We start from the raw sequence: 27752 nt of genomic DNA, 5'->3' as shown, positions 1-27752 counted from the left end.
CTAGCACTGGGATCATGGAGCCCGCTCAGATCACCGCAGCAATTATTAGCACTATGAACACCACGCGCATTGTCCTGGAGTATATGCAGAGCCAGAACATGCCAAAGCTAAACCAGGACCAGCCGAGGAGGCGATTGCAGCGCGGCGACGAGAGTGATGAGGAAATTGACATGGACATAGACCTCTCACAAGGCACAGGCCCCAGCAATGTGGAAATCATGGTGTTACTGGGGCAGGTTCATGCCGTGGAACGCCGATTCTGGGCCCGGGAAACAAGCACAGACTGGTGGGACCGCATCGTGCTGCAGGTGTGGGACGATTCCCAGTGGTTGCGAAACTTTCGCATGCGTAAGGGCACTTTCATGGAACTTTGTGACTTGCTTTCCCCTGCCCTGAAGCGCCAGAATACCAGGATGAGAGCAGCCCTCACAGTTGAGAAGCGAGTGGCGATAGCCCTGTGGAAGCTTGCAACGCCAGACAGCTACCGGTCAGTCAGGAATCAATTTGGAGTGGGCAAATCTACTGTGGGGGCTGCTGTGATCCAAGTTGCCAGGGCAATGAAAGACCTGGTGATATCAAGGGTAGTGACTCTGGGAAACGTGCAGGCCATAGTGGATGGCTTTGCTGCAATGGGATTCCCAAACTGTGGTGGGGCCAAAGACGGAACCCATATCCCTATCTTGGCACCGGAGCACCAAGCCACCGAGTACATAACCCGCAAGGGGTACTTTTCAATGCTGCTGCAAGCCCTGGTGGATCACAAGGGACGTTTCACCAACATCAACGTGGGATGGCCGGGAAAGGTACATGATGCTCGCGTCTTCAGGCACTCTGCTCTGTTTCGAAAGCTGGAGGAAGGGACTTTCTTCCCGGACCAGAAAATAACCGTTGGGGATGTTGAAATGCCTATCGTGACCCTTGGGGACCCAGCCTACCCCTTAATGCCATGGCTCATGAAGCCGTACACAGGCAGCCTGGACAGGAGTCAGGACCTGTTCAACTACAGGCTGAGCAAGTGCCGAATGGTGGTGGAATGTGCATTTGGACGTTTAAAAGCGCACTGGCGCAGCTTACTGACTCGCTCAGACCTTAGTGAAAAGAATATCCCCATTGTTATTGCTGCTTGCTGTGCGCTCCACAATATCTGTGAGAGTAAGGGGGAGACATTTATGGCGGGGTGGGAGGTTAAGGCAAATCGCCTGGCCGCTGATTACACGCAGCCAGACACAAGGGCGGTTAGAGGAGCACAGCAGGGCACGGTGCGCATCAGAGAAGCTTTGAAAACGAGTTTTGTGACTGGCCAGGCTACAGTGTGAAACTTCTGTTTGTTTCTCCTTGATGAACCCTCCGCCCCCCACCCGGTTCACTCTACTTCCCTGTAAGCCAACCACCCCACCCTCTCCTCCCCCTTTCGAGCACCGCTTGCAGAGGCAATAAAGTCATTGTTACTTCACATTCATGCATTCTTTATTAATTCATCACACAACTAGGGGGATAATTGCAAAGGTAGCCCGGGATGGGTGGGGGAGGAGGGAAGGAAAAGGACACACTGCAGTTTAAAACTTTAACTCTTATTGAAGGCCAGCCTTCTGATGCTAGGGCAATCATCTGGGGTGGAGTGACTGGGTGGCCGGAGGCCCCCCCACCGTGTTCTTGGGCGTCTGGGTGAGGAGGCTATGGAACTTGGAGGAGGGCTGTTGGTTACACAGGGGCTGTAGCGGCAGTCTCTGCTCCTGCTGCCTTTCCTGCAGCTCAACCATACGCTGGAGCATATCAGTTTGATGCTCCAGCAGCCGGAGCATCGACTCTTGCCTTCTGTCTGCAAGCTGACGCCACCTATCATCTTCAGCCCGCAACTTGCTCTGTTCATCCCGCGATTCAGCACGCCACCTCTCCTCTCGTTCATATTGTGCTTTTCTGTAATCAGTCATTGACTGCCTCCACGCATTCTGCTGTGCTCTGTCAGCGTGGGAGGACATCTGGAGCTCTGTGAACATGTCATCCCGCGTCCTACGTTTTCTCTTTCTAATCTTCACTAGCCTCTGTGAAGGAGAAACATTTGCAGCTGGTGGAGGAGAAGGGAGAGGTGGTTAAAAAAGACACATTTTAGAGAACAATGGGTACACTCTTTCACGTTAAATTTTGCTGTTCACATTACACAGCACATGTGCTTTCGTTACAAGGTCGCATTTTTCCTCTTATATTGAGGGCCTGCCGGTTTGGTGTGAGAGATCACTCACGCAGTGCCAGGCCACAGATTTCAGCTTGCAGGCAGCCATGGTAAGACACAGTCTTTTGGCTTTTTTAACCTTCTTAACATGTGGGAATGGTTTCAAACAGTAGTGCTCTCATTTCCCATACCAAGCACCCATTGGGTTGGCCATTTAAAATGGGTTTGCAATGTAAAAGGAGGGGCTGTGGTTTCAGGGTTAACATGCAGCACAAACCCAACTAACTCCCCTCCCCCACACACCCAATTCTCTGGGATGATCACTTCACCCCTCCCCCCCACCGCGTGGCTAACAGCGGGGAATATTTCTGTTCAGCAGAGCAGGAACGGGCACCTCTGAATGTCCCCTTAATAAAATTGCCCCATTTCAACCAGGTGACCGTGAATGATATCACTCTCCTGAGGATAACAAAGAGCGATAAGGAATGGATGTTGTCTGCATGCCAGCAAACACCGGGACCATACGCTGCCATGCTTTGTTATGCAATGATTCCAGACTACGTGCTACTGGCCTGGCGTGGTAAAGTGTCCTACCATGGCGGACGGGATAAGGCAGCCCTCCCCAGAAACCTTTTGCAAAGGCTTTGGGAGTACATCCAGGAGAGTTTTCTGGAGATGTCCCTGGAGGACTTCCGCTCCATCCCCATACACGTTAACAGACTTTTCCAGTAGCTGTACTGGCCGCGATTGCCAGGGCAAATTAATCATTAAACACGCTTGCTTTTAAACCATGTGTAATATTTACAAAGGTACACTCACCAGAGGTCCCCTGTGTGCCCTCAGGGTCTGGGAGCACGCCTTGGGTGAGTTCTGGGGTTACTGGTTCCAGGTCCAGGGTGATAAACATATCCTGGCTGTTGGAGAAACCGGTTTCTCCGCTTCCTTGCGGCTGTGAGCTATCTACATTATCTCCATCCTCATCTTCCTCGTACCCCGAACCCGCTTCCCTGTGTGTTTCTCCAGTGAGGGACTCAAAGCACACGGTTGGGGTAGTGGTGGCTGCACCCCCTAGAATGGCATGCAGCTCCGCGTAGAAGCGGCATGTTTGCGGTTCTGCCCCGGACCTTCCGTTTGCCTCTCTGGCTTTGTGGTAGGCTTGCCTTGGCTCCTTAATTTTCACGCGGCACTGCTGTGCGTCCCTGTTATGGCCTCTGGCCTTCATGGCCTTGGAGACCTTTTCTAATATTTTGCCATTTCGTTTACTGCTTCGGAGTTTAGCTAGCAGTGATTCGTCTCCCCATATTGCGAGCAGATCCCGTACCTCCCGTTCTGTCCATGCTGGAGCTCTTTTGCGATCCTGGGACTCCATCACGGTTACCTGTGCTGATGAGCTCTGCGTGGTCACCTGTGCTCTCCACGCTGAGCAAACAGGAAATGAAATTCAAACGTTCGCGGGGCTTTTCCTGTCTACCTGGCCAGTGCATCTGAGTTGAGAGTGCTGTCCAGAGCGGTCACAATGAAGCACTGTGGGATAGCTCCCGGAGGCCAATAACGTCGAATTCCGTCCACACTACCGCAATTCCGACCCCCTAAGGCCGATTTTATCGCTAATCCCCTCGTCGGAGGTGGAGTAAAGAAACCGGTTTAAAGGGCCCTTTAAGTCGAAAGAAAGGGCTTCGTCGTGTGAACGTGTCCAGGCTTAATTCGACTTAACGCTGCTAAAGTCGACCTAAACACGTAGTGTAGACCAGGCCTAAGGTTGACTTAATTTTGTAGTGTAGACTTGCCCTGAAGTTTACCAGAAGAGCTACCAGTAATTTAGTAAGTTCTTCCTTTGTATTTATAACCAGATGATAATGATAAAGTTGCAAGTGAACTGGCAAACACCACTGCAACTAAAATGAAAGGACAAATTAGAAACATGGCAGCTGGCAGCCTCTGGAAATCTGACAAGCTTTCCTTGGCAGAAGTCACCAAAACATCAGAATTGTCAGTAAATGACAAATAAACCTAACTACCAAAGAGCAGTTACTCAACACCCTTAGCAGCACTTATACTACACAAGGACAAAATTCCCATAGTCTGGCACAAAATTTCAAATCACTGAGGAATCTGCATACTTCAGTTCCATCCCAAAGAAAGGACACTTCAGACATTTCAGGGATAAACAGTATATTACTTCCCCTTTGCCTGACTACAGAAATGAAATTCCCAACTGTCAGATTTCTTAAGGTCAGTAAAAACAATCCCAAGTCAGAAGGCCTCAGAAGAAACGCCTGATACACTATCTCCACGATTCTGCAAAAAATCAAGGGGCAGGCCACCACACACAAATCCAGGGGTGGGAGCCAAGAGAAACCTACATATCTCTGACAGGCAGCACACAGTGTGCTGAACAATGTGGCTGACTTTCAGGTACAGTGTATACACTTGCCACTCTGACTTTGTACAGCTCTGAATAAAATCCATCTGAGACAATAAAACATGCTAACAGATACCCATCCCAAATAAATCATCATTGTGTCTAAATATGCATGAATGTCACATTTTGCCATAACTTTCCCTTCTGAACAGTTTATATCAGTTACATAGTACATCCACAAAGTTATTAAAAAAAAAAAAAGCGCTAATAATTTTCTCCTGTATTTTTTCCAATCTTCCAGCACTGGCCATAACATTTGGTGTAGGTTTTGATAACTGAATTAACTTTTAAAAGCATTCCTCTCCTGATTAAAATCCAATTTTTGTCTCACAATTTATTAATGAGTATTCCAATTTGGTAGATTTTATTTCAGAGACAAACTGAAGTGTTTGTTTAAATAAATATTAAAAAGCCCACTTCTGTGATCAAAAATTTCCTTGTGATGGCTTTTCAGTGGCTTATATAAAATAAGTTGGAGTCTCACTCCAGTTCACATCACAAAAGTCATCTGCACAATTAGCACCTTTGCTGGCACTCTTAGCAAAGAGGTAAAGGATGGAATCGACAAAGAGATGACTTTCCTTTACTGCAGTCCCTCCACAGCAAGGTTGAGACACACTGTCAAAAGGATGTCCATGCTGTATGGCATCTGGTAACTTTGGCCCATCTCGCAACTTTCACCTGTATAGCAAATTCTCTCAGTTTTAAAATAAAAAGGTGGCAATAGTCAAAAAATTGAGAAATCTGGTCACTTGTGCTTAGATTTCAAGGTAAAAAACACTTTATTAATACCCAATATATAAGAAAAAGGATAGTCAAGATGTTCTGAAAACTACTGATGTTCCCTTTGTAATTGTCAAAATGAGATAATTCATCAATAAATTTTCATAAACAGCAATGCATTTCCTTTATTACACGTTACTCTGCCATCAGGACAGCGTTCAACTGTGAATTAAAGAGTTTAGCATTTCACTTGCCTTTGTTACTCTAGATTAGAGGTAGGCAAACTACGGCCCGCGGGACCGTCCTCCCCCGGCCCTTGAGCTCCCGGCCAGGGAGGCTAGCCCACGGCCCCTCCCCTGCTGTCCCCTCTCCCCCGCAGCCTCAGCTCGCCGTGCTGCCAGCACTCTGGGCGGCGGGGCTGCGAGCTCCTGCTGGGCAGTGCGGCGGTGTGGCTGGCTCCAGCCAGGCAGCAAGGCTGCCAGTGCTGGTAAGGGGGTGGGGAGCGGGGGGATTGGATAAGAGGCAGGGGATCCCAGGGGCAGTCAGGGGACAGGGGGCGGTTCAATGGGGCGGAGGTTTGGGGGGGGCAGTCAGGGGACGGAGAACAGGGGGGTTGGATAGGGGTAGGGTCCCGGGGTGGGCAGTTAAGGGTGGGAGGTCCTGGGAGGGGGCAGTCAGGGGACAAGGAGCAGGGGAGGTTGGATAGGTCGGAGGTTCTGAGGGGGGCAGTCAGAGGGCGGGAAGTGGGAGGGGGCGGATAGGGGACGGGGTCCAGGCTGTTTGGGAGGCCCTCCATACAGTTTCGAAACCCCGACGTGGCCCTCAGGCCAAAAAGTTTCTCCACCTCTGCTCTAGATGATGCTCCTGCTTAAAAGTCTGTCTATTTGAAGATTAGAGTTTACTGACCACAGATCTATTTTGACCAGGTGTATGTTATAGAAGTGAACAGTAAACGGAAAGAAAATTGCTCCCACTACTTCTTTTGAAAAATACAAACAACCTGATTAGTTTTAAGATGGCACTTGATAAATTTGTGAATGGGGGAGGGATAGCTCAGTGGTTTGAGCATTGGCCTGCTAAACCCAGGGTTGTGAGTTCAATCCTTGAGGGGGCCACTTAGGGATCTGGTGCAAAATCAGTACTTGGTCCTGCTAGTGAAGGCAGGGGGCTGGACTTGATGACCTTTCAAGGTCCCTTCCAGTTCTAGGAGATAGGATATCTCCATTAATTTATTTATATGATGTGGTTGCCTGCAACAGCAGAGGACTGGACTTCACCCAGCAGGTCCATTTCCAGTCTTGTGTCCTATGTTCCTATAAGCATTATGAAGCTTAAACATTTCTAAAGTAAGCCAAGATCCTGCACAATAATGAGTTATAGAAATGTCAATTAACAGGCTTTAATGTGTCATCATCATGCAGACAATATTCTGTTAATTGAAGGAGAGACAGACCTGAATATATTTCCATTAATTATTCCTATTAATACTGTAATTTACATATGTTTGTATCAGTATAAATGTTCTCCACAAACAAAATACTCCAAAAGATGCTTAAGGGGAACACCTACCCACACAATGCTTATAACCAATTAAGTTTCCAGTTAAGGTATCCTTTTAATCCTTATACCACTACACTGACCAACCATTTTCAGTAACAGACACCAAATCAAATATCTCTCCAGCATGTACAGTAACATTTCTAAACTCAGCACAATCGCACTACAGCACAATCTGATTTCATCAGCAAAAACAGACCTGCTCAACATCTTTGCACCAGTGAACTGTGTCATGTGTACATCAGAAAACTAATGGCAAGTGCTTGCATTGCTATGCAAGAAAGCAAGTTGGAAAAGGAAAAAATAAAGTGCATATATATGTCATTATATCACCACATAATATTTTTTCTGTACCTAAAGTAAAAGTCAGCATTCTAGATCCTGACATCAGTCTGACCTGATGAGTTCACTGGCTTGCTGTTGCTCATCAGCAGAACAGGTGCAGCTTTACCCAACTTCTATAATAAAGGAGTTCTATCCAAGGAAGAAAATCATGGCCTCAGTTCAACAAGGTACCTACACACATCTAAATTTAAGCACACATGAGTCCTGTTCCCCTCTTCACTTCCTATTATCTTCTGCCAATGTTTTAAAGTTAAATTCACTGGCAGAAGTTAGTACAAAGGGAAATCTCAAAGTTCTATAAGATATCCCTTCCTGTATGTCTAAAGTAGAACAGGTTTAAAAGGAGAAAATAAAGTCCCTAATTTAACTGAATGATGAGATGGCAACTTTATTTAACTGTTTAAGTTACTGAAGGACAATCTGTTTTGACCTCTGTCCTAAAAAGTTGGAAATCAATTCTTGAGTCCAAAAGAAGATAGTCTGAAGGATTACCTAGTCACATTAGGACACAGTCTGTCAGTACAAGGGTTTTCCATCCTTGATAAATGTGCAAACGTTCAGACTAAAATATTCCTGAAATCTCTTCCCACTGGATTCTACAAATAATTTAGATTCATTGTGTTAATAATGTTTTTCTAAAGATGTTGGGAGCACCTAATCCATCTGTTAAATTAATATCTTTCGGGACTTATGGGGGCCGTAGCTAAGGAGAAGACATCGCTTATGAGAACCAAGAAAACTTTCCACTTCATTTCATCTGAAGTAGTCCATTCCACGTATCATTATTTATGTTTATTTGTGACTGGACTTTCAAGCAATATCAAGAGTAAAAAATACTCTAGGCAAGAGGAATCTGTTAACAGAACTCAAGTGTGTAACAAACTTGCTTGGATTAAGGCTTCTTTGTCTCAGATGTTTCACTTAGCACACTCTTTCCTGATGAGAGAGAAATGAAAAATCTGAGGAAAAGCCCTAACTGACTTGGCAGCAAGGACAGAAGCTGCTGCAAAGAAAAGAGGGCAATAATCCTATGGATTGCAATCAGACTCCAGCATCCTAATGAGCAGGAGTCCTAGTTTTCCCCATGATAAAAAAACAAATTCTCCAATGAAATGCTGAACTTTAGTTTCCCTAGCCACAATACATATAGGTATCAATTTAACACAATATTTTATTGATATATAGTAGAACCCCATTTATTTGATCTAATTGGGCCAGATCAGATCATCAAAAATTCAGATAATCCGGAGAGATTCAGCCAGGGTGGATAAAAATCAATGATTTAAAAAAAACATTTTAAATAAAAAAAATGATTTTTTTTATTTAAATCGGATTTTTTTGATAAAATGCTTTTTGAGAAAAAAAACTATCTAAAAATAGTTTTAATTAAGATACATTTTAGCTCAAAGATATCTCATCATGGAATAGGGATTATAAATTCTAATTCTATAGTATGAGACAATATATTCATGTAATGTTTAAGAAAAGTTTTGTAAATGAGTTCCAATAGTTCATGGATTAGGAACTCAATCTTATGGGGTTCCAGGGGCTGCTGTATAGATTATTTCAGTTAATCTTTCTATCTACCCAATGCGACTCAGTACTCAGTCTAGAAGATGCCATCAGAGATGCTTAGTTTTGCAGTTCTCAAACTGTGGATGTGTCTCTCCCAGGAGCAGCACATGGCAGTGGGGGGAGGGACGCAGCTGAACTGCAGGCAGCTGCTACACAGGGAACTTAGGGGAGCGGGGAGCTGATATTGGGGCTGCCGGTCCAAACCTGGTTCCAAGCCCCTACCAACTAGCTGCAACGGGCTGCTCTTCCTGCAAGCAGTAGACAAAGCAGGCGGCTGCCAAACGACATTAGAAGGGACCATTACACAACTTTAAACGAGCATGTTCCCTAATTGATCAGCAACGTAACAATGAGACAACGTTAACCGGGACGACTAAGTGAGGAGTTACTGTACTAGCAATTTCTTAGTAGCTACATTTCCAAAAGATTCCATCCACACTGAGCATGCTCTAGGACTTTCCCTGCAATAGCAGCTCTGAGCTGCTACGGGCGGGCTGTGCCAAGTCCTGGTCCAGGAACCTGAACCGACAGTAGGGAGAGAGCCTCTCCTGTGTACAGAAGGCACAGGCAATCTTAATTCTGGCATTCCCTAATTTTTGTGTGCTTGACTTTGCAACCTTAAATGTTCTTTTAGCACACTTTTCTTGCATTTAATACCTAACTGTATTTGAAATGCATTATTTGTATCTAACAGACTAACTTCAAGGGGTAGGGACATTTTCCTGTTTTGTGTAATATCAAGAACACAGACAGCACTCAAATCATAATTAACATCTTGCCATTGCAAATACTGCTTTACGCATCACTATTTTAATGGGCAATTGAGAAGACAGATTTTAAAAAGGTCCCTATTTTGCTTCTAGGCCCTGGTCCTCCAATCAGATCCAAGTGAATGGAACTTGCTACCTGCACAGTCCCACTGAACTCTGACATTCCTAAAAGGTCCAAGAGTCCATCCACAAGAACTAGATTGCAAGGATGGGGCCCCAATTACTTGACTCCGTTCTGATATATTCTTATTTTTCCAACCAGCAGTCTGACATGATTAAATGTGTTCGTTAAGGGCAAAGTCTCAAGAAAATTGGAGTCAAAATTTGACCTTCCTTAAAGAACATCTACTACATTTTAGAATGTATAGTTTTAAAATTTCAGCTGTCAAAATATTTGTACTTGAATATTAATTCTTCAAAAACTCAGACAGAATTACAAAGTCAGAAGGTCTACATGTAAGATTTTTTTTTAAACAAGTAATGAAGTATGTGAACATCTTCTGTATGCTGCTTTGTCAGTGATGCTGCTTTGTCAGTGTGCCATAGACAGAGTAGAAAATGGATTTATCTTAAAAAGTTTCATCAAAATAACCCTTTTTCTACTTAAAATACATGTTTGAGCCTTGCAATCTTAAATGACGTACACGTTCATGTGCATTTTCCCCACCCCGAGATAGGATCCTACATGCTCATGAAAGAGGCCTATCTATTATCTTTGTTACAGTAGTGCCCCATGGCCTAAAATCAGAATTGGGGCTCAACTGTGCCACATGCTCCACAAATACATAAAGCAACATTCTTTGCCCTAAAGATATTACAATCTAATTTAAGACATTATAAGTAACAGGGTAACAATAATAAGATCACACAGTTACATGGGTTAGCTAGTGCACAACTTGATTCCAAATTATTTTAACAAATATACGTGGCAGTTCTTGCCAGTATTACAACTTCCCATCCTTCTACACTCAAACTAGCAACCACACATAGCACCCAGCCACCAACGTGGCATTAACAGTGACCTTTCAGCACCATTCCATGTCCAGTCATTAACATGGACTTCAAAAAAATCTATTCACCTACTTGTTAGCGGTGAGTGATAGGACCTACACCATCAATCTTATGAAGAATTTAAGATTTCATTAAAAGGTTTCCATTCCTTATTGTTGCAAAGATAACCTAAATAAGAACCAAATGTAAAGCAATGCAGTTCTGTCTAAGTTCACAGATAGTTCTAGTGCAGCTCCTAACTCGTCCAAGCAACAAGACACTGGTTAGTTTTCCTATAACATGCCAAACTCTGAAATTGACTAAAGTATGGAGGTTACTCTTACTACTTTGGAAAGCAATTAGCATCAGCAAGAGCAGGCAAAGGCAAACTTAAATTTTATCAGGCATCCTCTGGCCAAAAGCCAACACAAATACCCCCACCCTATCCCTAAGCAGAGTTCAGGGGCAGCATGGTAATAAGAATTCCAGAAAATTCCCTCTTCCCAGCAGGTCAGTAGGCTCTGAGATTCTCATCAATATACCCGTGGAGCTTACAGATTGGTCCTCTACTCTTGTTTCATATCACTCTATCAAAATGTAAGTCCTCCATTAGACTAACACAGGGGTGGGCAAACTTTTTGGCCCGAGGGCCACATCTGGCTGGGGAAATTGTATGCAGGGCCATGAATGTAGGGCTGAGGCAGGGGGTTGGAGGTGCGGGAGAGAGTGCGGGGTGTGGGACGGTGTGCGGAAGGGGGCTCAGGGCAGGGGGTTGGGGGTGCAGGAGGGAGTGCAGAGTGTGGGAGGGGGTTCAGGACAGGGGGTTGAGGTGCAGGAGGGGTGTGGCAGGAGGTTAGGGGGCTAAGGGCAGGGGGTTGGGGTGCGGGCTCTGGCCCGGCGCCGCTTACCTCAAGCGGATCCAGGGTGGCAGCAGCGCGCAACAGGGCTAAGGCAGGCTCCCTGCCTGCCCTGGCCCCACGCCGCTCCTGGAAGTGGCCAGCATGTCCGGCAGTGGCTCCTGGGTGTGGGGTAGGTGGCTCCTCCGCGCCGTGCCCTCACCTGTGGGTACCAGCCCCGAAACTCCCATTGGCTGCGGCTCCCCATTCCCGGCCAATGGGAGCTGTGGGGAGGCGATGCCTGCAGGCGAGAGCAGCGCACGGAGCCCTCTGCCCCCCACTCCTCTCCACCAGGGGCTGCAGGGACGTGGTGCCGGCCGCCTCCAGGACCTGCATGGGGCCAGGGCAGGCAGGGAGCCTGCCTTAGCCCCACTGCGCCACAGGGCTGGCAATCCCGCGGGCCGGATTGAAAGACCTGACGGGCCGGAACCGGCCTGCAGGCCATAGTTTGCCCTCCCCTACTATAACAGTTTAACTAACTAAGCTTATTTTCTATAAAGCAGCTTAAATAGGAGTTTCCTGTTTCTATATTTCAAAACAAAAATGATCAACATTAAATTAGTAAGATATTTCCAATATCTCATTTCACAAACATAAAAAACCTCTTCTCAGTTTCAACATATCAAAACAATCTTAAAATGACAAGCAGTGATACATGCAACCAATAAAGTCAAAGGCCTACAGCAGGTAGATTTTTACAATCTATGGCTAGGTCTACACTACAGCGGGGGGTCGACCTAAGATACGCAACTTCAGCTACGTGAATAGCGTAGCTGAAGTGGCGTATTTTAGGTCGACTTACCTGGCTGTGAGGACGGCGGCAAGTCGACCGCTGCCGCGCCGCCGTCGACTCCGCTACCGCCTCTTGCCGCGGTGGATTTCCGGAGTCGACGGTAGAGCCATCAGGGATCGATTTTATCGCGTCTTCACTAGACGCGGTAAGTCGATCCCCGATAGACCGATTGCTACCCGCCGATCCGGCGGGTAGTGAAGACGTGCCCTATATTGGTGAAATTACTCTGAATACTAGTTGCAAAGATATCAACTAGAAGATGATTCTCAATACCTAATGCTATATTAGTACTCATGTTCCAAGTACACCTCTACCCCGATATAACGCTGTCCTCGGGAGCCAAAAAATCTTACCGCGTTATAGGTGAAATCACGTTTTATCTAACTTGCTTTCATCCACTGTTGCGCGCAGCCCGCACGCCCGGAGCATTGCTTTACTGCGTTATATCCGAATTTGTGTTATATCAGGTCGCGTTATATTGGGGTAGAGGTGTATTGTATAAACATTAACTTGTCTTCTTTCACCAGACACAACTGTTATTTAATCATTTAAGAATGCCTACGATCTATACAGAAGAAACACGGTCACCTCCAAAGAAAATCTAGACACAGGATTTGCTTAGCTGACACGAAACGGAACCCAGAAAGCTCTATTTTTAATATGACTCTCAAAATGGCCAAGTAAAATGATGCATTACTGCACCACAGCAGTCTGCATACTTCCTGTACCTTTTGCTACTCTACAAATAAATCAATGTCACTAAAAAGGTTGACCAGTCTTTCCAACATGCTAAATCTCATCTGCCATGTTCTGGGAGAAATGGGGAGAGAAAATTAAAATAAATAGTTATTTGTTAAATTGTGTTTAACTATGTCTAAACTAAAGCTTTTAGGACCTCTTGGTCTTCCTGCCCTTGTAATCATAGCAATCTCAAAATGTCTAATTTGTCATTTTATTTTTAATTAGAAAAAAAGTTACATTTAAGGGAAGAAAAAAAACAAGCTGGGTTTAAAAAGCTGAAATGCTGACATGTCCTGAGTTTTCTGATTTTTAAACAATTTTACAAACTTTAGGGAACTATAATACAGAGGGTTAATTTTCTGGGCACAATAGAAATCACTTATATAAAGAACCAGGACAATAGAAACCAGTTCTATAGACATACCACAGACACTTTAATATTAATCTAGGGTAGGATCCTTCAATAAGGATTATATTAATAATTATATTATTAATACTAGTAGTCAGCATGTTACACAAAGCTGGGTTCTGCTACGTTCTTTTTTTCCCTCCACTCATACAGTGTAGTGTGGGCTCCGGGTGAAAGAGCCAGAATAATACTTTGCATTTATTTGGCACTTTACACATTCAAAGCAGTGCAGACCACAACTCAATTTTTGATTCACTAGTTTCTCTGGTACATTTTCTATCTTCCCTTGTTTCTTAAACCATTTGCCTGTCAGGATGAATTTAATGTGAATAGGACGCACACAGGCCTGCATTTTCAACAAATTCTGCTACGCCCATAATACTGCATCATGTGCCCCCTAAAACCAGCTTCTAGCCCATGACCATGACGCACACCTCCACCTCCCAGACTCATCAAACTCCATCAGAGCCATGCCAACCCCAGCGGCCACCTGCAATGTACTCTATATCCCAGAAGGTCCCATGGTCACAACTCTCCCCATTCCAGCTTCCCTCTCTTAACCCAAATGCACCCCATATCTGACTGGCTGCCCCCTGGCATGCCACATCATGTCCCTTTCCCCGAGAAGACTCCGCCACACAGCTGTGACGCTTGCCTCACACACCATCTACCTACCCGCAACTCAGGTGCATGCAGCCTCCCTCCCTCGGCATCCTGTCCCGTCTGCCCTACGATGCACCCAGCCAGGCACGCGATGCACCACCCCGGGCGCGCCCTGCTCCCTTCTCCTCATAATACACCCATAGCCCCCGCCCCACCTGCCCCTTCACTCTGCCACAGGCCACACACACACACGATGCAGCCCAGTCACACCTGCCCGGAGCCCCGCAACGCGACCCCCACCCGCCCGCCCAGGGGTGGAAGGACCCCCGGCGCGGTGCCCCCTTTACCTTCTCCTCCCTGCAGTCGGCGCCCGGGGCCCTGGCGTCCTGCGGCTCCCTCCTGCCGCCCCCCGCGGGGGCAGCTCTCCTCTCGGCGGCGGCCGCCCGGCCGGGCTCCCTCCTGGGGGGCGGCGGGGGCCCCGCTTTGTCCCCCCGGGAGCGGCCCTTCTTCATGGCGGCGGCGGCTCCTCAGCGGCGGCGGAGCGGGGGCCCCCGCAGCGCGCAGCCGGCCATGGCCGGGGTGAGTCACGGAGAGCCGAGCCGAGCCGGCGACGCCTCCTCGGCACGGAGCGGAGGGACCAGCCCGGCCGCTGCCTCCCCCTCCCTCCTGTCAGGGCGGCCACGGCACGGAACGAGCGCGGCGGCAAGCGGCTGCTGCAGCGGCACCGCCCCCTTCCCCTGCTCTCGCGAGAGGCCGGTAGCGCCCCGACCGGCGGGCGGGCGGGAGAGCCGGTGCGCGAGACGGAGGGCGGGAGACGCGGCGCGAGGCGGGCGAGAAGGGGGCGGTAACGAGCGCGCGCGACACAGGGACAAGCGAGGGGGGAGGGGCCGAGAGAGGCGAGGCGGGAGGGGCGCAAGCCAGGATGGGACCGCGCACAATGAAGGGAGGGGGCAGTAGCCACCACCCTCTAGCCGAGGCTACCCTCAGCCTACTGCAGAGCCAGCCCTCAGTGTCGCCAGCAGCACCCCCCCACAGGCCCCTGGCCCCAGTCCTGTCAGGGCAGGGCATAGGCTAAGGGCAGCTGGGCCAGGAGCCAGCCCAGCCATGCCGTTAGCTGGCTACCTTGTGCCTAGAGCCAATTGTCCAGATCATGGGGAAACAACTGAATGGGGGGATACCATGCCAGTCAGCGACTGACCAAACAGCGCAGCCAGTGTTGGACCAGCACTCGACAGCATGGCACGTGGGCAACTCTCACAAGCACCAGCCTTGTGCAACCGAATCTGAGCTTTCATTACAAAAAAGGGATGGTCTCCAGCTGTTTTTGGAGCAAGGGAAACCTCAGAAACATGCATAAAGTGTAACGAAAGTAGCAACATCTGCCGGAGTCTAGAACAATAGGTCTGAGAGATCTGAACTGCCTCATTCACCTTAACTCACATGCCCAGTGATGATAAATTTAAGTATCGATATTATTAGCTATTTCATTACTCAGGAAAGGATGTAACAAAGAAGAGGGGATCATAAGAGCTGTACCATCCACTGTGAATGTAGTCTTGTAACACCATCAGTAGGTGGGCATATGGGAGATACCACCACCTTTTAAAATCTCAAGAAGGAGCCACACTCAAGGACTCTAACAGGGCCCAGTCTGATTGAGGGGAAACCAAGACCCAGGAGTCCAGCAAAGTCCCTGGGCATATTCAAATGCCACTGAAGGGGAGCCAAGATCCAGGAGCCCAGTGGAGCAGACACATAATCATATATTTTGAACATCTGTACAATCTACTACGAGTAGTCTCTTATTTTGGTAACTTGTATGGACATAGTTTACTGTGTGGGTGGAATTTGGAAAAGTACCACCTTTTTTTTAACCCCTGCCAAACAATAACAGAATAATAAAACAACAGGAGCAATTTTGTCCTATTATACCTAGCCCCTTACATGTATGGGTAGATATTAGTACCCCATTCATCTGTAGACAACGCCAAGTAATTTGTAAGAATATGCAGATCAGGAATTTGCAAAAAAACAGAGAGACAAGCAACAGTTGTCCAACCACATTTTATAGCCCAGTGTTTCCTTACAGAAAGACACGAACAGGGAACAAATGAAAATGGAGTTCACCATCTCTCTACTGGAAAAAATGAACTGTACTGATTCATTCTCAAGAAATAACCAAACCATATATCCTTAACTCTTCATCTCCTGTCTCATTTGAGCTAGTCATAGCCATATAAGCCTGTAAACACTTTGCCTTTAAATATTAACTGAATTTTGAGGCTACAATATGCCTGTTTCTGGAGTGATATGCAGAAAAAGCAGCCTTCAAAGTTGGTCTATTTTCTATGTTGCCATGCACAAATCAGGATGCATTCCACTGCTGTGGAAAATAGTTCTTTCTTCCGCTTTGCCCTGCTGAAAATGTTTGTATGTCTTTGGCCTGGAGACATAGATGTTGTAAATTCTCTTTTTTTTTTATAGAAACAGCAGCAGAATAAATGTTTTAATGATTTATTGATGTAAATGAGTGGGAGCTTTTTAAAATTATTCTTGAGAATGTTTAAATTCTCGTTGAAAGTTATTCCATTTTAATGATGGATTAGTGACAGCAATCCCTTTTAATCATAATTGTATAAGATTAAGATAAGACAGTCATTTTAGAAATTCCCATCTGGGAATCCTGTCCTCAGCAACCATAAATGAAGCACATTCCTGTAGTCTTGAGTTGTCTGTGTTAATATTAGTCTATTAGGATGGCATGATGCCTGTTCATAAATCAGTTGGATCCTTGCCCTAGAGCAGGGGTGGCCAACCTATGGCTCCGGAGCCACATGCAGCTCTTCAGAAGTTAACATGCGGCTCCTTGTATAGGCACCGACTCCAGGGCTGGAGCTACAGGTGCCAACTTTCCAATGTGGCAGGGGGTGCTCACTGCTCAACCCCTTCCCGTGCTCTCCTCTGAGCCTGCCGTGCCCTCACTCCTCCCCCTCTCCCCTAGAGTCTCGTGCACGCCACAAAACAGCTGATTGGGAGGTGCAGGGAGGTGCTGATCAGCCGGGCTGCTGGTGGGTGGGAGGCACTGGGAGCGGGGGGCGGGGAGCTGATGTGGGGCTGCTGACGTACTACTGTGGCTCTTTGGCAATGTACTTTGGTAAATTCTGGCTTCTTCTCAGGCTCAGGTTGGCCACCCCTGCCCTAGAGCATAGGTGCCAGTCAGTTATGAGTTTAGCGAAGCAGCCTGTAGGACACTTTTAACTGCCACCTCTTCTGAAAAAATCTCCTCTTGATTCAGTGTGATTCCTTATACTTGATCACACCTGTCCATTTAATGTGCCAACAAAGAATACTTGACTGGAGGAGAAAAGGAAGACACAATGTTTATGAAGGCTTCTGGCTGTTGAATATTTCTATCTGCCTTGGAAACACACTGACAACGACCCTTAGGCAGACTTTTATAATTTATTTACACCTGTAAAGAAAGGTGGGACGACTTACTCAAGACCAGGTAATGAACAATTTGTTAAGATCTGATTCTCCTAGCTCACATAAAATAATACAAATTATGAATAATAATAATGAATAATAATGCTTAAAAGTATTTTATCTCTTCAAATACTGTACAATGAGTCACATTGTCTTACATATCTAATAGGAGAGTACCGGTTATAAGTGGGCAGTTGTATAACAGGTTAAAATAAGAGTGCGTGGGTAAATACACAGTTTGTGTGACACCCAGGTTTGCAGTATTTAACCAAATTTCTCCTGGTATATTCCATAACATCGAAAAGAAATAGAGAGGGAAGAATTAATAAATATATATTCTCTACTCCATTCAAGCTGACTCAGATGGAGTGGAAATGGGGGACCACAGGGAGCAGGTTGTGGCTTCCTAATTCAGGGTCACTTGGTCCCAGATCAAGTTAGCATACTCAGCTTTGCTGTGCCAAGCCCTCTCCCTTCCCTGCTCTCTCCATTCCATGTTGTCCCCATACTGCGTCTACAGAACACCCCCAGCATGCCCCACTTCCTTTTACACTGCAGCCCGGGGATGGCTGGTGATAGAGAGCTCCCCTACACAGGAAAAATTCTCCACTGGCCTTCTTCAACTACTTTAAAGGCACTTTGTATGGCCTTAGAAGACCACAGAATCCAGCCTAATATACTTCCAAAATGTACCAATGCTTAACATTTTCAGAAAGGAAAGGACACACATCAATCCCGAGCATTTTTATGACTCTTGGACACATTGCTATGGTACAAATGACTGGATCTGGAATGGAAATATTCAGCATGGAGAAACCATTAGATTCATAAACCTCATTATTAAAACAGAAAAGAATAATTAAAACTAAATAGTATATGCTAGAATGATGCTAAACTTGTGCGAAGTCTGAGGACAAAATCAAGTATTTTCACTGATACTTTAACTTTACCATTAATACCAGATTTAAAGCAATAACTAAAACAAAAATTAGCCAGCTGATAAGTTGGCTCACTGTTTCCAGAGCAGAAGCTGCTGCTACCAAACAAATATATTACTGAGGCTTGTCACTTAACATTCTATTCATACTATGTACATGATCTTCATTCTCAACATTGCTACTCTGAGCTGGATGAAATGGCTCTAGCTTTTATGTATGCTAAGCCATCTTGTTCTTTCTATAAGTGGCCCAGTTCCAATGGTATTCACATAGAAGTTTTGGTCTTGACACTGGAATACTAAATGTTGACAGCTGGCATCATGCCATCATCTCTGACTGAAGACGGTGCAATTATTTTGGGGCAGATTGTCCTATATACAAGAAAGACCCACTGAGGGGACAAGAAACTATAGACCCTGTGCTACCACAATGCGTCTTGGCCATCCAGCCAATCTGGCCTCTGTGGCAGTACTCTTCAAGATTCAGTCAAAGGATGCCAGGATGCATCTGAGCTGTATCAGTTATGAGTGGCTAAGGTATAGAGTCAGTTATTTTAAACGGGTGAGAAAATGATATATGCATTGTAAGAAGAATAGGAATTTTTTTTAAAGGGTTTGAAATCCATATGGGTAATTAGAATGTTCACAGTTACATTAGGTAACGGGAGGAGGGTTGCTTGTTTTAAGAAAGGATATAAGTCTTCATGTTTCAAGGCATAAACTAGTCCCGAACTGATGGGGATTAGGAAGAAATTTCTCCTGCCCGCAAATTATTCCATAAGTGTCCCTTACAGAATTTTCTACATCTTCCTCTGAAGCAACTAATATCGGCCACTCTCAGGGACAAGATAGTAACCTAGATGGACCACTAGTCTGATCCAGTTTGGCAATTCCTATGTTTTTCTGTAAAATAAAGTCCCATCATAAGATGGAGATTTCCATTATTAACTTTGTGGGCCCCGTATATGTATTAAGGAAATTTGTGCTGATGTTAGATGCTTCACTTGGCTCTGGTGCAATTCATCAACATAAAGGGTTTGCACTGGTGTATATCGTTTAAATAATAATAATAATAAATAAAGCGAGACAAGGTGGGTGAGGTAATATCTTTTATTGGACTAACTTCTGTTGGTGAGAGACAAGCAGAAGATAAAAGATCCAATAAAAGATATTACTTCACCTCCTTGTCTCTCGTAACCTGGGACAAACATGGCTACAACACCACTGCATACAATAAATGAAGAGCAAATTCTAAAAGAATCAGTATTCCACAGCTGAAAAAAAATGAATATTTTGCATCAAATAATGGAAAATTATAGTACCGTACTATACTTCAATCAAATATTAACAATCTGCGATGGAGTCATGATAGTTGTCGGTTAGTACTGTAGTAAGAGTTCGGCTAAACTGGACCCAGCTTTTCTTCTTCTGTTTACAAAGCCCATGTCATGCTTTGTACAGCAAGGAGTGTTCCAAAAAAACATACTATTTTTCTAAAAATACAAAAGCTATTGCCAACAGTCCAGGAACAACCTCATAACACCAATCCAGCAAGAATGCAAAATGCAGGGGGAAAGATTTTAGTACAGAAACAGATTTCAGTTTCATGTTTTCAGGATGTTTATACACTGCAATAAGATAATGTCGTTATTTTAAGATATATCTTCACATGCCTCCTTTATTCTCTCAGGGTTGAAAAGCCCAAAATTGGTCTTGAAATTACATTTTTGTAAACAGTTATTTTGCTTTTTGAGGTTTGTTCCTTTATTTTGTTTGGTGTTTTGTTTTTTTAAACCTACCAGTCTATTCAAATCCCAGATTTATTTTCCAGTGATTCATCCTCTGGGTTTTTGTAAAATTACAGTTGACCTGCCTTTCCTGTGGCTGTTTGGAGGAGTCTTATACATTTCAGTGTCCATCCTCCAGAGCACATACATGCACACAAATTGGAAGAAAGCAAATAAGTCTTATTTCAAACCAACCTATAACTTAATATATTCCTTACACTGACAAAAGAACCAGGCTGAAATTGTTGCCCCATTGACATAAATGGCAATACTCAATAGGGTCACGATTTCACCCCAGATTTTTCTTTTCTGTATAAAGAGTGCAGAACTGGAACCATCAGAAGTGTCTCTTTGAGAAAAATACTAACATTTAAGAGACAGCAGTATGAATCCAAAAGCATTGTTCTGAAGTCTAACAAAGTAAAAATTAATAATGTTTGCTTAGATTGGCAAAGAGGATGATGTACATATTATTGCAGGCCAGAGGCAGCTTTAAAAATGTTCTAACTCTTCAGACGATTTGGGGATTCTATGTACAGTTTATGAATTCTGGTTATTATGAAATTCTTGTATCGTGGAATGCCTCAGTGTTTAGTGATCTAGCCATGAATTGATGGGGCTTTGTCATTACCTGCCAGATGAGGGATGGTCAGCTATTAAACCTTAATGGTCACCTACTCAGGTGGAAACACCTTGAGACAATAGGTTGGCTGAAGGTGGGAGAACTATTTCCTCCAACTTCTATGCAGGGTGCTGGTGTTTGGAGAGTGGAAAATGCCCAGCAGCAGGAGAAAGGATCCAACTTGAAACATACACTTGAGGATCTCAGAGAGACATACAGGAAGATTTGGGCAGAAGAGGGAGGCTTGGTTTTGTAGTGGGCAGTGGATCTTGTTTAACTTTGGGGCAATAACTTAACTTACAGAAAAGCGATATTGTATACAGTGTTGTTGTAGCCATGTTGGTCCCAGGATGTTAACAGATGGTGAAGTAATATCTTTTATTGGACCAACTTCTGTTGGTGAGAAGTCAATCCAGTAAAAGATACCTCACCCACCTTGTTCCTAGAAAAGCAATATGACCCACTCAAAATCTAGAGCTGTCATGAAAACGGAAATCCCCAGTAACCCACCTCCCAATATAAAACAATACATAAACTAACTACCCATAGTATACCTTAAAATAAAAAAGACACAGGAGGCTTCATCTTGGACTATGATGGGCTAGTATTCCTTCTACAGTGCCTGAGCCTGGTCCCTCTTGTGAACTTCTATATGCCATTCTCGACCTCAACCGACACAGTAAAGTGTGGGAGGTGTCAAACAGACTTCCCTGTCCTTCCTCTTTGCTGCTGGAAACCCTGCCAAATCCCCAGGCAACCGTTCCTGTGACAGAAGTGATGTTATGGAACACAGAATATTCAAAGACTATTTTATCAACTTGATAAACATTATATGTATCTTTATGGGCTGGCTAGCGGTTGTATGCCTGGCTGGATTGATAAGATAAAGGATGTTTTCTGCAGGAACTAAAGTCAGTAGGGAGTAATGAATGCAAATCCCCAATACTGAAACAATATAGATAACAAGTCCTTTATATTTTCACCCCTCCGGAATAGCAGACAGACTGGTTTGACCTGGTTCAAAGGTGTTGGGCAGACAGAGGACTTGAAACTGTTTAAAGTATGAGCCCTGACCTGAGGAGAGGGTAATTCACACTCAGTTCAAGAGCGGACAAGCATGAGACTGTGACCAGAGACAGGCCCTGTGAGAACACCTGAAGTACTTTAGATCTGCCAGGGTCTCCACTTGGAAGATGGGTGAACATACATATACGCTATTTATTATTTTGAGATATGTTTTCTCTGAACATCTGTGTTCTGAATAAATAGTATGTTGCTTTATGACAGCAGGCTGGTCACTGAATAACACTTTCATTGCATCTGAGAGAACAGAACTGCAGATGCTGAAGTGAAGTCAGACTTGCTGAAGTGATCTAGTGGAGTCTGCAGCTTAACTTCCAGTCTGGAGGGAGCAAATAGCTGGTTTCCGGCCCAGGAAAAGGTGATGGCTAGAGGTCTGAGACCTTAACTTGAATACCCTAGAGGAGGGATCAGAGGTCCAGTAACTCGGGAAGTGTGACAGCTCCCTTCTGGATCCCCTTCAAAGTCTGAAAAATATCCCAGTTTTCTATATATTAATATAGTTTGCATGCCAATTCTGTAACAGAGAAGTTTCAAGGAACCTTTTGATGTACATATACCTCTAAGGGCTTGCCTACAGTGTGCATTTGTCCACACCAGAGGGGAGTAATTTTTAGTGCACAATAGTGTGCATCAGCTGGTCTCCGTGGACCCTGCTTGCACCCACTAAAAGTTCTCTAGTGTATGTTAATGTCATATTGTTTGAACTGGGATTATATTAACGTACACTAAGGAATTTCTAGGGTGCACCAGCATGGTCTGCATAGGCCAGTTAGTGCATGACACACTAGTGTGTAACACCGACAGACCCCGGTCATTGGCAGGTGGGATGTTCCTCTGGTATTATCTGGACTGGTGATCTGCTAGGTCACTCCAATCCTTGACTCTGGGAGCCAGCCTTGCCCTGCCCTGCTGTGAGAACCCCCGCTCCTGGGCTGTTCACGCACAGCCTCTGGCATGTAAACTGCTTGGCTTGTGCAACTGAATGACACTAGCCAATATCTCCGGTCCCAGACACAACCCTAGGAACCTCCATCTTGCAGTGTCCAGTTATGCCCACTGGACGTTGCAAGCTCATATGAGTTCGTCAATTTAACAAAGAAATTGATATGTACCAGGCTTGTTATTCCAAGGGGAGTCTCTGGCACGCTTCAAACCAAATGCACTGCTTCAGGTAGAATAAACAAACGGATTTATTAACTATAAAGATAGATTTTAAGTGATTATAAGTCAAAGCACAACAAGTCTGATTTGGTCAAATGAAATAAAAGCAAAACGCATTCTAAGCTCATCTTAACACTTTCAGTGCCCTTACAAACTTAGATGCTTCTCACCACAGGCTGGCTGGTTGCCTGTCAGCCAGGCTCTCCCCTTTGATCAGTGCTTCAGTCACTTGGTGGTGGTGTCTGTAGATGGAGGTGGAAGAGAGAGAAAGACCATGGCAACATCTCTCCCTTTTATCATGTTCTTTCTTCCCTCTTGGCTTTGCCCCCCCTCCCTTCAGAGTCAGGTGAGCATTACCTCATCACAGTCCCAAACTGACCAAAGGAAGAGGGTGACTCACTTGACAGTCCAACAGATCCTTTGTTGTTGCCTAGGCCAGTGTCCTTTGTTCCTATGAGGCTGGGCTAGGTTTGTCCCATACATGCCCTGATGAGGTGTAACCTGCCCCTCTGCTCTTGGGGAGTTTTTGCCTGGGCTCATTTTAAGACATGAGGACACATTTTCAGCCTCATAACTATATACATGAAATTATAACCTATAACGTTACTATAACAACGATTACTATAACAACGATTACTATACCATTACCATTACAACAATGGTCAATACATCATGAGCCTTCCAAAGACACCTGACATGATGAACTTTGCATTTGGTACCACACAATCATATTATAAGGATGAACATGGGGGCGTAGGGTGTTCCCACGAGGTACAGAATGTCACATATAACCATACCAGGCAGGCGTGGAGGCCAGAGCAAACAGCAGCAAGGCTTAAAGGCGAGGTCTCAAATTGAAAGCAGTGGTTTACAAGTCAGGGGTTCTGTTCCAGTGACTGCCCTGGACTTGATATGCATGACTTAGGCAAGTCTATTTTTCTTTCTTGGGCAATTTCAGCCATGGAGTAAGCTGAATGCATTGGAGATGCATCTATGGAATTTTGCCCACTGACACAAGAGCTGAGTTTAATCCTCTGGGCTGGGCCTCAGTTTTCCTATGTATAAAATGCTGATAATCGTACTTATCCACCTCAGAAAGGTGTTATTAGGTTTAATTAATGACATCTGGTAAAGTGCCTTGAGATCCTAAAATAGGTGATGCTAGAGAAGTGTGAAGTATTCTTATTTTCAACCAATATTACTGATTGTCATGCTCAGCGTTGCTGCAGATAAAAGTCCATTAGTATTTCCAATAAGAGCCTTTATTTTCAGAGCTTTTAAACTCATCTGTAAAAAAAACTGCACCATGTTGAAGCTTGACATACGGTATCAAGTATCAAGCCAGAAACAATTATTTTGTTTCTATTTAGTTCATATCAGTTTGCCAATTTATCTTGTAGGAGTAAAAAAATGCTTAAATGCTATTTTGAATACAACTCTAAAATGGATTTATTTTATGTGAAAATGTGTAAGTGGTTGTTTTATAATGTAGACTAATCACTTTCTATTTTTAATTTGATACTTCTAACTAGTAGCTACCGTGCGTAAACAGTAACTATTTTTTCATCTATTAAAAAAAAATTAGTGCATCAAGTTGATAACATGAAATTAGTTGCACCTAAGTGGATAAAATTCAATGGTTTCTAAGGAGCCAGTAGTGTGTCAATAAGCCAGGCCACACCAACAGAATGGGGAAATCCTAGAAAGCAGTGACCGTGACCCTGAAAAGGATTTAAGTGTCATAATGGACAGGCAATTGAACATGATCTCCCTAGTGTGGTACTGTGGCAAAAAGGGCTAATACAATCCTTGTATAAACAGTCGAAGTAGGGAAGTGACTTTACTTCTGTGCACAGTATTAGTGAGACTGATCCTGGAATGCAATGTACAATTCTGCTGTCCACATTTTAAAGAGGATGTTGAAAAAATTGGAAAGGGTTTCGAACAGAGGCACAAAAATTATTTGAGGGCTGCAATAAATGCCTTACAGTGAGAAATTTAAAGAGCTAACCTCTGTTTAGTTTATCAAAAAGAAGACTGAGATAACTTGAATACAGTGTATAAGTATCTACAGGGAGAAAAATAACAGGTACTAAAGAGCTCTTCAGTCTGGCAGAGAAAGGAATACACAAAAAACCATGGCCAGAAATTAAAGCCGGACAAATTCAGACTGAAAATAAGGCACATAATTTTAACAGTGAAGGTAATTAACAGTTGGAACAAACGAGGGTGACCAGACAGCAAGTTTGAAAAATCAGGACAGCGGGTGGGGGGCAATAGGTGCCTATAGAAGACAAAGCCCCGAATATCGGGACTGTCCACACCGGCGTTTTTGTCAGTAAACTTTTATCGGTCAGGGGTGGTTTTTTTCACACTTCTGACGGGCAAAAGTTTTACCGATAAAAGTGCTAGTGTAGACATAGCCAAATTATTGGGCTCGATGAAGAGGTAACTGGGTGAAATCCTGTAGCCCTGTGTTATACATGAGATCAGACTGGATGATCTAATGGTCCCTTCTGCCTTGAAATCTATTAATCCACAAATTAAATCAGTCCCTACTCTCAACTGCCTTGCACCTTGTGTAGTCATTTACATCCATGCAAAGTGAGTACAACGTGGGTTTAAAATACTACCAAAGCCAATCTGTTTACACAGTGTCTGAATTTGGCTGAAAGTTTCCTAACCCCTTTTGTGCTGATGATTGCTGCTGCAACATCTTCAACCCAAAATACACACAGGGGGCTGCTACACATACCTTGTGTGTCTCCTTTGACATGCCATATGGTGATACAGGATTCTCGCATGCTACTGAGCATCCGCTTGAAAATGTTCCTATCCATAGTTAAAGTTAAGCTTATCATAACTACTTTCTGCAGAACGCCCGTTAAAAGCAAGAGAGTGGTTGTTTTATGGATATAATACAGTGGGGTCCTGATCCACTGCAATACAAAGAATCATAATAATTAATAAATAAGAACATAGGAATTGCCATATTAGATCAAACCGGTGATCCATGCAGCTCATTATCCTGTCTCTAACAATGGCTAGTTGCAGATGCTTCAAAGGAAGGTGTAAGGAACCCTGTGGTAGGTAGATAGGGAATAACCTGCTCATAGAGGATATTTCTTCCAAACCCCCATTAGTTAACAATTGGTTTATACTATCAGGCAAGAAAGGTTTCTATCCCTTCTAGAACTCTTGGTGAATTTTGGTGGGAGGGGGTGTTGCTTTTTGTTTGGGGCTTTTTGCTTCTTTTTTAAAAACCTTATCTATTGTGCCTGTATTTTCTTGTTCACCATTAGTGATCTGCAAGCAGTAAATGAGCATTATGTGCAGGTCAGTTTGTGTACCAATTGTGTGTGTTCCTGAGATAAACCTGTTAGCTTTCCAAAGAGTCAAGGAACTCTCCTGAGGCAAACAAACTCTGGGGCACTGATACTAGGTGATATATAGAGAGAAGAGAGCGTGCAAAGCTACTTACTGTTTTCCAGTTTGGGGAAGAGGTAACGATCAGAGAGACAGCGGAGGAGGTGAGAAAACACTCAAATTGCAGAGACAGCTTTCTTTTCCTGTAATATTTTGTTTTCTTTATACTGAAAGGTAATATAGGGACTGATCCTGCAGTCCTTACTCAGGCAAAACTCTCCAATAAAGTTCATGGGGAGTTTTCCCTAAGGATTGCAGTTTATTTTTCATAATATGCACAAATAGTTATGATGTGGTTTATGTGGAAGGTTCTAGATTTACATAAATAGTTCACTCACATACTTTTGCACTCTGTATTTTGGGGAAATGTTGGTCTCAGAATTATTTTTATCTTTTATTTTTGGATTCATCATCTTTAGAAGATGCAGAAAGATCCTCAGCTTTTGTAAATCAGCAGAGCCCCACTGAAGTCAAGGAGGCAACATCAGTTTACACCAGCTGAGGATCTGGCCCATTGTCTTAAAATCCATTAGAATGAGTTCACCTATAACTGTATGTAAAGCATAATTTTCTACAGGATGCAACAGAAACCTGGAACTTATGGAACAAATTCATCCATGCTGTAAAACCAGTGAAGTCACTGGAGTTACACCATGATAAATTTACACCAGTGTATCTATAGGAAATCTGAAATCATTTTTTTTTAAATTAACTATTTAGAACTAATTTTGCTATACATTATTTATTTTTTTTAATCTACTGCTTGTATCTAAGTTATCACAATAATATTTTTGCCTAATTGGTACACTTTACGAGGTTATAAATTAACTGAAAAAAATCAGGAAAAAAGACCTGGGGCAAAATTTTAAGAAAGCCAGAGTGACTTAGGAGCTAAGTCCCACTTTAAAAAATGACTTAGGGAATTAGGGTCCTCAGTCACTGAGGTGCTTTTGAAAATGTTATCCCCAGTCATTACTGTGGATAGCTCAAGGAAAATCTATGCTCAATGTGCACCAGAGGTTAGAAAAGCAAACAAAAATGTTAGGATGCATAAGGAATGGAAAACAATATGGCAAATATTATAATTCCATTATATAAGTCAATAGTCTGACCTTTCCTGAAATATTGCTTTCAATTCTAGCCACTGTATCTCAAAAAGGATGTAGCAGAAATATCAAGGGGTTAGAAACAAGCAGCAAGAATGATTAGAGAGGTCTGGAAAAACTTCCATATGAAAAAAGATGAGGATTATTTAA

General features: G+C 44.1%; 1 protein-coding gene across 1 annotated transcript in view; it reads right to left on the bottom strand.

Moving 5' to 3' along the window:
* The window catches only part of MAST2 (microtubule associated serine/threonine kinase 2), a 354146-nt gene extending 339640 nt beyond the window's left edge, over positions 1 to 14506 (bottom strand). The window contains exon 1 of the mRNA XM_065409475.1: positions 14342 to 14506. Coding sequence (XP_065265547.1) covers positions 14342 to 14506 — 165 coding nt within the window. The remainder of the gene's footprint in view (positions 1 to 14341) is intronic.
* Positions 14507 to 27752: the final 13246 nt, after the last annotated feature.

Source organism: Emys orbicularis, chromosome 8, assembly GCF_028017835.1.
Source record: "Emys orbicularis isolate rEmyOrb1 chromosome 8, rEmyOrb1.hap1, whole genome shotgun sequence".
In the NCBI taxonomy this organism is placed as follows: Eukaryota; Metazoa; Chordata; order Testudines; family Emydidae; genus Emys; species Emys orbicularis.
The sequence above is the reverse complement of the archived record's forward strand: the minus strand, read 5'-3'. Positions and strand labels throughout refer to the sequence as shown.